This window comes from Gymnoscopelus microlampas, assembly GCF_963454915.1.
Source record: "Gymnoscopelus microlampas genome assembly, chromosome: 7".
Lineage (NCBI taxonomy): Eukaryota > Metazoa > Chordata > Actinopteri > Myctophiformes > Myctophidae > Gymnoscopelus > Gymnoscopelus microlampas.
Window position 1 is genome coordinate 46,941,542 of NC_139944.1, and position 10,675 is coordinate 46,952,216.

A 10,675-nucleotide genomic window follows, 5' to 3' on the forward strand; every position below is an offset into this window, starting at 1 on the left:
TATCATGTATTTCTGCAGCTTAGGAAGTGGAAATATAGTCAGAATACAGGAATACACAAGAGGACAGTTAATACAGTATATAGTGGAGAACATACAATAGCCTCAGTCATTGTAGACCTACATAATTCAACAATTAAAATGTAGACTTGTGACACAAATGCAGACACTTATTCTAGACACCACGTATGAAGTTTAACTAAATGTGTCACACTCATTCATATCATTCATAATGTATGTTTGAGCAGATGCAGTAATTAGCTGGAGATTACATAACACTGGAGAATTATAAGTGCTTCAATGGAGCCAATCGATGTACATTAGCACAGATTCTAAAAGGTCTCTTAAATTGATCTTCATATTGATGTAAGTGAGTGTATTACTGTAACACAACTTAAAGGGTTAGTTCACCCCCAAAATAAAAACAATTCTATCGATTACACACCCCATGGAGTGTTTTTGTCACATTCCTAAGCAAATAATTTGATGACTGGTGGCGAGTCTCCTACCAGAGACATTAGCATCTTTAGGAATGCGACAGAAAAAAAAAAAACGTCTTAAATTCAAGGCTTTATGGGGCGTGTAATTGATAAAAAATAAGTACTTTTTTGGGTGAACTATCCCTTTAAATTCACTGATGGACTGACTACCTTTCCACTTTTGATTGAACTAAAATTTAGTTCAATCAAAAGTTGAAAGGTAGTCCATGGGTGAATGGTCCATTTTGCTGTTAACTTACATGACGTCATACTGCACATGTTTCTTTTATTTGATTGCCTTCTCATCTGTGTATACGTATAATGGTCATTAGAGGAGGGCAGTGGCGGGCATCCAGGTACATTAATGTAATTACAAAGGCAGCTGGTTTCGCTTAACTAAATTCACAAGTGGATAAGCTATTAGTCAAGTACTGGACGTTGTTATCTGAGATTAATCTCCATCGGCAAAAGAGCTGTAGTGTCAATTTCAATCTTTAAAGTTTGTGATACATAATTTACATGCGTAAAATCAGTGTTGAACAGATTTTGATAGATGTATAGTTAGATGTACTGTGGGGCAAAACACATTTGTTACAGTGTACAATATACAGTGTCATCACAAGATCCTAATTTTAGCAAGATAAGTAAAGAAAAGAAAAAGTGCTAGGGAAATGTGTTTACATTTCAGCTGAGGCTTACATATTAGCTGAATTAGTGGCTGCTATTCCTGTCTGTGTTTATGAGACTATTGCCCAGTCGCCGGTATTTGTCCGTTTGCATAGGGGTTGTTGGAACTATTTATAAGTATTCGGTAGATAGACGGAAACAATTTTCATTTGCTTTGCCTGGGCCGTGCTGTCTGTCCCATCTGCCTCCGAGCATCCTTTATGCCCATGGCATGTTATCCCACAGAGAATTCAAGCACAGCAGCATAATACAGACTCTTATAGATATTAAGTGACAGACGCTATTCTTAGCCTGTACACCAGACCTCAAAGCAAGAAGAAATACTGTTGCAAGTACTATGGTAAAGCACACAGCACACAACACACAACTCCAGTGTGGCTGGTTATTATGGTACATTTACACAGCTAGTTACAAATTAAAACAGAATGTACTATGACCTTAGGCAGATGAAAATGTTTGTGAACACGAACAATACCCAAAGATACAAACTAGAGAACCGTGGTTCTCTTCTAAGGATGCCATCAAGACACAAAGTGAAAATGATGATCAAATTTACAATGAAATATATTCAGAATTTGTTGACTTGTATTTTCATTGTAGTGTTTTTGGAACCAGAAACAGTGATGGTCATTGGTCACATAAAATCACACTGGGTCTGGCCACTGCATTCACAGTCACACTCTAATTCATTATTAGAGGCACAGTTCCAGGATCTTTTCTTTTTACGTCAACATGAAGAAGTTCGTTGTTCGTGTCCACAAAAATATAGACTGTCCAAGAAAGGATTTGATAACATACAATGCTACATTCAATGGTGAGAATAGATGGGTAGTTGACAATTAAGATTTTATTATTTGTTTTTTGAGGGGAGAGTATCTTTTAATCACAACAATATTAAAAAAATATATACTTTGCCTTGTCACCTGAAATTCTCATTAAATGAAAAATAAATAATCTCCCCTTAATGTGTGCACAGCCACAATTAAAATAAGTTAACCGTAAATAATTAAAATGATAAAAATGTAAACACCGGCACTGTGTCAAATAGGTCAAAGTCCACAACATTTCCACAACAGGTCGCTGTAAGCCTGTTAGCCAACAGATGACAATTCCAAGAATATACATGTATTTTTTTCTGTGTGACACCATACTGTAGGTCAGGATATATAGAGAACACATGGGTGTATTTGACAGGGAGCCAGACATTAAGACAGCCAGTAGTGATATGAAGACATTGGTTTACATTAGTCTGCATATTGGTCTGGTGAACTGGACCAGTTTTGGGGGTATTTCTTTACCCTAATCAGTGATAAAATAATAACAAATGGGTAGCTCCCCCACCAAGCATGTGTTACAGCGTGTGACAGTGCTTTATAGCCATTATACTTGTATTCTTTTTTTGTTGGAGTGAGTGGTCTCATACTGTAGGTTATATAATTGCACAAACTCTAATACATGTTTTTATATTTGCGATTGTACACGGTAAAATCCTGAGTGTTAATTTAACTCTAAGAGTCGTGGGAGTGCAACTGTAACCAACATTTGTACACTCTGTGGAGTTACAAATGAACACTGTGTGTACTCTACATTCTTTGCATTAGCCCCACCAGCAAAAATTCAAAATGCAGTGGAGATATGTTTTTAATCTACGTTCAGTATATGTGATTGACTCAGCTCTTGATAGAATGACTAACACTAGATAGACAACAGATACATACACTGAATTTGCTGTATTTTGGGGCTGTAGTATGTTTGTTTATGTTGGTAAATGTTAGTAAACAATGGAGTAAAACATATCTTTTTTTTAAATCCTATATGAATATTAAGATTCATCTTTATCACTGATATAAATCCATACAGTAAAATATATTTTCTTTACACTGTGTGTTAAGTTATTACAATTACACTAGTTATTCATTATCGATCAAAATCACTGGCCTATACTGCTTTTAAAACAATGCCAGATCTGGGAGAGCTAAGTTAACTTTTTGAATCTTAGGTGTTTTAGCAGTTAAACAAATGTATACTTTAAAGCTCATCTTGTTTTTGTATGTTCGTTGGACCAGATATTAACACGACTCCAAATTAAAAGAATAAATAAATAGAATTGCTATTGACGTGTCAACCACCCACATTCTCATTTGGTTACTAGTTCTTATATATGTCAAATAAAATAAAGCTAATTGCACAATTTAAATCATAATGTAGTAAGTGTTGACAGGCCACAAGTTCCTTCAACACGTGCATACTGTATGAAGTTCTGTGAGGCGGCCATCTCACCACACTAGCAAGTCCTGACCTGAAGACTCACCCACTCACTCTCTTACACAACCATCGGGGTATCGGAGGACACCGAGCTAACAGACTCGGCATCCGACTTCCTTCTCTCCCGACTGTCCCCCTGCCATTCCTCTTCTTCCTCTCCTATTGGGTTCAACCTCCCATTCTGCTCCAGCAGGTCCTTGGGGTCCATGAAGGAAACGCGCCTGCTGAGAAAGGCCTTGGCGGCCCCCGCACTGTCCTCCTGGCCTAGGTTGTCATGCATCTGAGAGATGCTGACGGTGGAAGAGTGAAGGCTGTCCCCCGGGTCGCCCTTGCTCAGGCCCTGGCCCGGGCAACAGATGCAATTGCAGGGCGTGAGATAAAGGTAGAGGAGAATCATAATGACACTGACCAGACATCCCACCAGGGTGGTGTAGGCCGTCTTCATGCTCTCGATTCCACCGGTCTTAGTGAAGTTATGCACTGCCACAGTCACATACACAGTCTCGTTCAGGGAGTCACTGTGGGCGTAACAGGTGTACACCCCAGAGTCTTCCGCCTTGAGGGGACCGATCTGGAGGTTTCCGTCATTGAGGACTTTGGCCGTGTTATTGCCTGGAACATTAGCGGGCAGAACCCAGCTCTTCAGCATGTCCTTCTGCCTGACGTCACAGTCCAGGATGAGGTACTGGTCCAGATAGACCTCTCTATCCAGGGCATTGACCTCGCTGCAGTTCAGATGGCGCTTGTTCAGGTCCAGCGTGACCAGTCTTTCTTTCTGCGGCCCTGGCAACAGACAGGTATGGTCGTCTCGAAAGTCAACGGCCGAGCCGAGGTCCTGGAGGTGCCACCGTGCCACCATTTCGTACAGCTCACAGCTACACGGCAGAGGGTTGTTCTGGAAAAACAAGCCGTTCTTGAGCCATGCGGGTAGAGCGTTGAGCTCCTGGAGGGGCAGGTTTTTAATTCGGTTTGACGACACGTCGAGGAGGGTCAGTGTGTCCAGGCGGTTTCTCTCCTTGACCAGCTCCAGCGGGAAGCGGGAGATCTGATTCTGGCTCAGATAGATCTTCTGTATTTTCTGGAGGTTCGAAAAGGCAGTGCGATCGATCTGGGAGATGTGGTTGTTGTAGAGCAGCAGCACCTCCAGGTGTTCCAGAGGCTCAAAGATGAGCTCCTCCAGTATCTTGAGGCCGTTGGAGGACAGGTCCAGGTAGCGCAGCCTGGTCACGTGCACAAACGCCTCGGACGAGAGGAAGTTGAGGCCGTTGTGGCTGAGGAGAAGGCTGTGCAATCTGCTGAGCTTGACGGGGGTCCAATCGGCCTGAAGCCGGGTGATGAGGTTGAAGCTGAGGTCCAGCAACGCTGTGTAGTGCGGGAGCGCCGAGGGCACGGTGGTCAGGTTCATCTTAGAGCAGCTGACGATGTTGCTGGCACAGACACAGGTCTTGTGACAGTTGAGCGGACTGCTTAAGAACTGCCCGTTGACGCTCATGGCCGGCAACAGTAATGCCAGAGATAACATGGTCAAGAAAAACGCTCCTCTGGACACTCCTCCCATGGCACCGTGAGGAAGACAGGGCTGCCTCCCCATCATGTCAAGGTTAGACTGGGGCAGAATGTCAACAAATCAGGATATACCGTAGATATATCTCCTAGTCTTCACGATCGAGGGTCATGGAGCTGCAAGGACATAATAATAATAATAATACAGTCAGTGAGTAGACAATTTAGACTCAGGGTCAAACATTTGACGATGTTATTTAATATGAATTCGAGGCTATTGCTTGCTATATTGATGATTGATGCCTGACATGAAAATGACTGCAGCAGCAGCAGCAGCAGCAGCAGCACTGATCGTCACTATAATATGCGCTCTTCGCGGACTGCTGCACACCACGGGTGCATTGCACCACCAGCCAGCCAGCCACCCGTCAAAAAGTTGTTAAAGGTCGAGGTTTCAGACAAAACAACCATAATTACCACCGGTTAATTCTACTTGATTGCTCTCGCTACCAAAATGTGCATGGACACCACAACACCAGTGATAAGATATGAGGAAATCTGTTCTCTCTAGGCTGGCTATACTTCTGTATCCTACTGATGATTGCAGCCATAAGGCTATTATGCTGTTGTTGTTGTTATTATTAGCCCATCCCAGCATCTGTTTTTTCTCAGGCAATTTACTCACCACAACAACATACACGTTTATGTATATATAGCATACATAGGCTATACATATCTATGTAATCTTGTAGTATATGTATAGCGCCTTAATGCTTACCTTATAGTTGTCTTGTTGAAACGGAGCGAAAGCGTTTCTTCACAGCATTCAGCCTCCGATGGGATCAACCAGGATATAGATCTATATTGGATTTATTTAGCCCAGCTCGATCTCTCTGGTCAGCGGTCAACCAATATATGAGCGGAAAATAAAGCCTGCGATGGATATACAGAGCCGATTGATCCACTGGGCTCAGGTGTCTCTCTCTCTCTCTCTCTGTCTCTCTCTCTCTCTCCTCCTTTCCTCCTCTCCCACTCTCTCTCTCTCTCTCTCTCTCTCTCTCTCTCTCTCTCTCTCTCTCTCTCTCTCCTCTCCCACTCCCTCTCTCACACACACACACACACACACACACACACACACACACACACACACACACACACACACACACACACACACACACACACACACACACACACACACACTCTCTCTCCATCTCTCTCTCTTCCCTCCCCCCTCTCTCTCTCTATCTCGCTCTCTCTCTCCTCCTCTCCCGCTCTCTCTCTCCCCCCCTCTCTCTCTCTCTCTCTCTCTCTCTCTCTCTCTCTCTCTCTCTCTCTCTCTTAGGTAACTAACTTACACATTGAAGTAGCCTAGCCTTTAACAACTGAACCATGAAAAGTGCTACAATATGCACTTGAACAAATCAGAGCACCACCAATTAGCCTACTAGCAGCAGGCAATGGTGTCCTATAGGAGTGGAAAATGAAAATAAAATAAAAATAAATAGGCCCTAATCTAAAAAAAACAATTCAAATTAAATTGATTATTACTATAATTGACAATTATTGTGCCAGTTTAACCACTTTCAACCTGGTGTTTGGGAACGGTTGGTCTAGGCTAGGGCCTGAGGTTCAAAACAACTGTCTGTATCCCTTTTATGCCCATATCGGTAAATGGAGTTCCGTGTTAGCCATGCCCAAATATGGAGTCCAGGCCCGTCTATGACGTCAGACTCAGTTGGACATGTTGGATTGATGACATAAGGGTACTCCATATATGGGGAACTCTGTACATTACTCCTTTGGGGACTCTCCATATATGGGCATAAAAGGGACAAGGACTGACATTCGGAGATCTCCATATGTGGGCATATCAGCATGCCCATATATGGGCATATACTGATGACATTAAGGATCTCTATATATGGGCATAAAAGGGACAAGGACAGACAGATGCAGAGATCTCCATATATGGGCATAAATGGGACAAGGACTGACACATACAGAGATCGCCATAAATGGGCATATCAGTCAGATCGGCGGTGCGACGTAGGCCTACAGTAGCTGGTGTTCGGGCCACGTGGCCCGAACCTCTAGTATAATAACCCCCGTGAGCTTGGGATATCACAGAGCAACGTCATGCAGAAGGTGACCTCATCAGTGACACCGTCACGGTTTATATAACTGTCTGCACACCAGAATAGTCTTCACGGCATGTTACGTTTGTGACGGTCACTGTCCACTGTCCACCCAAAGTCCCCACCCACAAGGACATTTTAATAAGGAAAGGATAGGACACAAGATGTGCAATTTCACTATATGTGAGGTTAGGTATGAGCCTCTGTTTTATATTGTGTGTAAAACAACTCCAGAATGACCTTCCTCACTGCTTCGGCTTCAATGTGCAGCTGCAACCTCTGCTGCATGTGAGAGAGATCTTAATAGCTGTAATTACCCATCAGGGAGTTATAAAGCATTAGGCCCAGAGACAGGCGTTACACGCACGCACGCACGCACGCACTCACGCACTCACACACACACACACTATTACTCTATCCCAGAAAATCTAGTCTTCTCTTTGGTGTTAATTTTGTCAACTAAAACTATGACCAAAGATGTTCGTCGACTACCTTCTTGAAAACTAAGCTATGATGACTAAAAATATATAAATACAAATAAAATAAAATGTTAGGGAGGGACTAGTGGAGAAGAGATCCAGTAGAACTAAAGTCATTTTATGCTTGTGCGTGGGTGTTGCTGTGAGCTTGTAGATCGGCTATCTAAAATAAATGACACTTAGTCAACTAAAGCTAGACTAAAACTAAAACATTTCAGACGCCTAAAATTTGCCAAAAAAATCAAAAGTAGTATTGACTAAAATTAAATAAAAAGTTACTGTCAAAATTAACACTGTTTTGGGAGTTATCCAATGACAATGATGACAATACTGTCACAGGTCAGAATATCAAGGTTTCTTGCTCTCTGACATTTGTAAATGAGAATGTACACTCTGTAAAGTGAATTACAGTGGAAAATTCTGAACAAATCATAATCCTAGTTGTAATATGAAGGCTTTCACGTCATATGGTTTGTTTGGTAGATCGCCACGGTTGCGTAGTAAGTTTGGGTTGCTTTAAAAAAAAAAAAAATTATAATAATATATATATTATATTTTAATTGACAATCTTATACGTACTAAACACATCAGGTAATCAAGCAGCACATACATCAACGTGTAAGTTTGGGTTGCTATGGGTTGCCATCACTGCTGCCCTGACATCATAACGTCACCTTGCTAAACTAATTCATTCAAAAAGTCATTTTTTGAGGAAAATGATTTTTGCTATTTTTGCTTAAGTCAGCTCCTCATGACACTGGCCACCTCTGGTAAAATCGCCCACCTCCTAATTGAAAAGGATCATGCTGTTCACTTCCCTTTTAGTATAATGGCCTAACTCCCTAGTGTGACCAAAATAGGCTTTTTTTTTGGCCTAAGTCACATGGTTTTGTGACTTAGGCCAAATTATTTACTGATTTAGGCCATTAAAAAAAAGGCCTAAGTCAGATTTAATCGTATTTAAACCTTAAATCTTGTATGTTACATAACTGACAGACATGATTTCTATTTAAATAGTCATATTTTGTTATAAACATTTTGGGTGAAATGATTAAGAAATATCATATAGTTTTGTTTTGGATCAGTTTTTTATTTTTCCTGAAAAACAAAAATCACACCCAGTGTGAAGTGGGTGGTGTGTGGTCATCACAACATGACTCACTTTAAAAAAAGGATAAATTACTTTTTTTAAAGTCCATACTGCTATTCATAGGGCTGCACATGTGTCATGTGTTTCGCTAGCCAATCACAGTCCTGAATTTGTAAAGTCAGCCAATCACATTACAGTTAGTGGTGATGACACTAGCTGTAATGTGATTGGCTGATATGAAAAAAGTATCGATTTGCATTAACAATGGAAGGGTTAGGGGGTACACAAATGTTTTGGTCGGTGTCCAAAACTCACTTATAGGGGGCGGCTACACCGCCCCAAAAAAAAAAGACATAGGCCATTAGTTTAGCAAGGCGACAAAAGTAACTCCTTTTAGACTCAACTTGAGTGGTTGATCTCATAATGGAGATCATAGATCAGCCATCATGATGATGTGAAACTCCATACATGGATATAGCTGACTCTTCGTGTGACCTCAGTGGGACATGACGAGCGTCCAGCCAAGCATTGTATAAAGGGGTGCAGACACTCCATGAGGGAGATGCATTCAGCGTTTCCAGTGGCGTGCACAGACATTTTGAGGGGCGGGTGCTCAAGTAAATTATACTTTTTTTTTGTTGACTTGGTCTGCTCTTTTTTCCCTCTACACCTATACCTCTTTGCCAGAAATAGCCGATCTACAAGCCCACAACTGGGCTTGTAGATCTGCTATTTTTGGCTAAAGTTCTCCTCAGAAAAGGGATGCTAGGTTTCGAGTGGTTAAGGTAAAAAGAAAAATCATATCACATAAAGAATTGGCGGACCCCCTGTAGTAACTCTGAGGACCCCCTAGGGGTCCCGGACCCCCTGTTGAAGACCCCTGCTGTAAACTGAAAATAGGGCACTTCTGGTCAAGAGGGCAAAGGGCAGGTGCTCTAGCACCACCTAGAGTCTATCTGTGCACGTCCCTGAGCACCCTCTGTACTCACCAGGATATTTGCCCATTGTAAACCAATACACTGTGGCGAGCCCTAGACTTAGACATCCCCTTTCCTTTGAGTAGTATTTTGTACTTGTACTGCTATGCGGTTTCAACCACATGAACTCTAGCATCCCTATTCTGGACCTCTATGTTCTGGACATGTCGTAATACAGTAGGCGAACATTCGGCGAAAACAGGCGAACATTTGGTGAATATAGGCAAACATTTGGTGAATATAGGCAAACATGCGGCGAACATCTACCAGGCAACGTGATGTCGCTACTTGACATACAACAAAGTATTTAGGGTTTAACTGGTTAATTAAAGTGACAAATGACTCTATAATTCAAAGTACAGTGTTCCTTCTTGCCTAAAATGTCAAATTGCCAACTATCGTCCGCTGATGATAGTTGTGATTTCAACCATAGAGAAGGAAATTCTCTGTCAATCACAACAACCTGTTCACAAAGCTGACTCATGGGGGGGGGGGGGGGGGGGGGGGGCCTTCATTTGGAAAGGCATCAAATTGCATGTCTGTTTTTGGCAGCAGTCTAGGGGATGGAGCCATGTGCTAAAAGAGATTTATGGTCCTCTGGTGAAATATAAATGAGGTGCAATCCTGCATTGACAGACAGCAGGTGAGGATAATATCCATCCAGGCCTGCTGTGCCCCATCAGACAAATGAGAGCTGTTGTTTCCTCTCAAGAGGAGTTGCTGGTGGTAGTTCAACCAGAGAAGCACATGGATTAAAGCATTTTTGTAGTAAGTTGCCATTATGCTTGTTTTTTTTTTATTTCAGGGGCACAGTTACCGTAGTTATATTTCAGAATGTAGCTGTTTTGATAAGTTATTGTTTATACGTATATGTACCCCTGTCTGCGTTTGTCTTATTGTTGTTTGCTGTTGTTTGTGGATTGTTTGCTCGTCGTCGTCTGAAAATGAGATAACTTCAGTCAGTGCCTCTCGAACATAAATTTATGATTGCTAAACAGACGAGAAATAGGATTGCATTTCAGCCCCAAAAGCACAAGCTATTGTTATTTTACATATAATGTAA

General features: G+C 41.9%; 1 protein-coding gene across 1 annotated transcript; it reads right to left on the reverse strand.

Moving 5' to 3' along the window:
• Window positions 1–2,694: 2,694 nt before the first annotated feature.
• LOC311048335 (amphoterin-induced protein 1-like) lies at window positions 2,695–5,833 on the reverse strand. The gene is made up of 2 exons (XM_084061564.1): window positions 5,710–5,833; window positions 2,695–5,108 (listed from the first exon to the last, which is right to left on the reverse strand). The coding sequence occupies exon 2, from the start codon at window positions 5,020–5,022 to the stop codon at window positions 3,487–3,489; it is 1,536 nt and encodes a 511-aa protein (XP_083917690.1). The 5' UTR covers window positions 5,023–5,108; window positions 5,710–5,833; the 3' UTR covers window positions 2,695–3,486.
• Window positions 5,834–10,675: the final 4,842 nt, after the last annotated feature.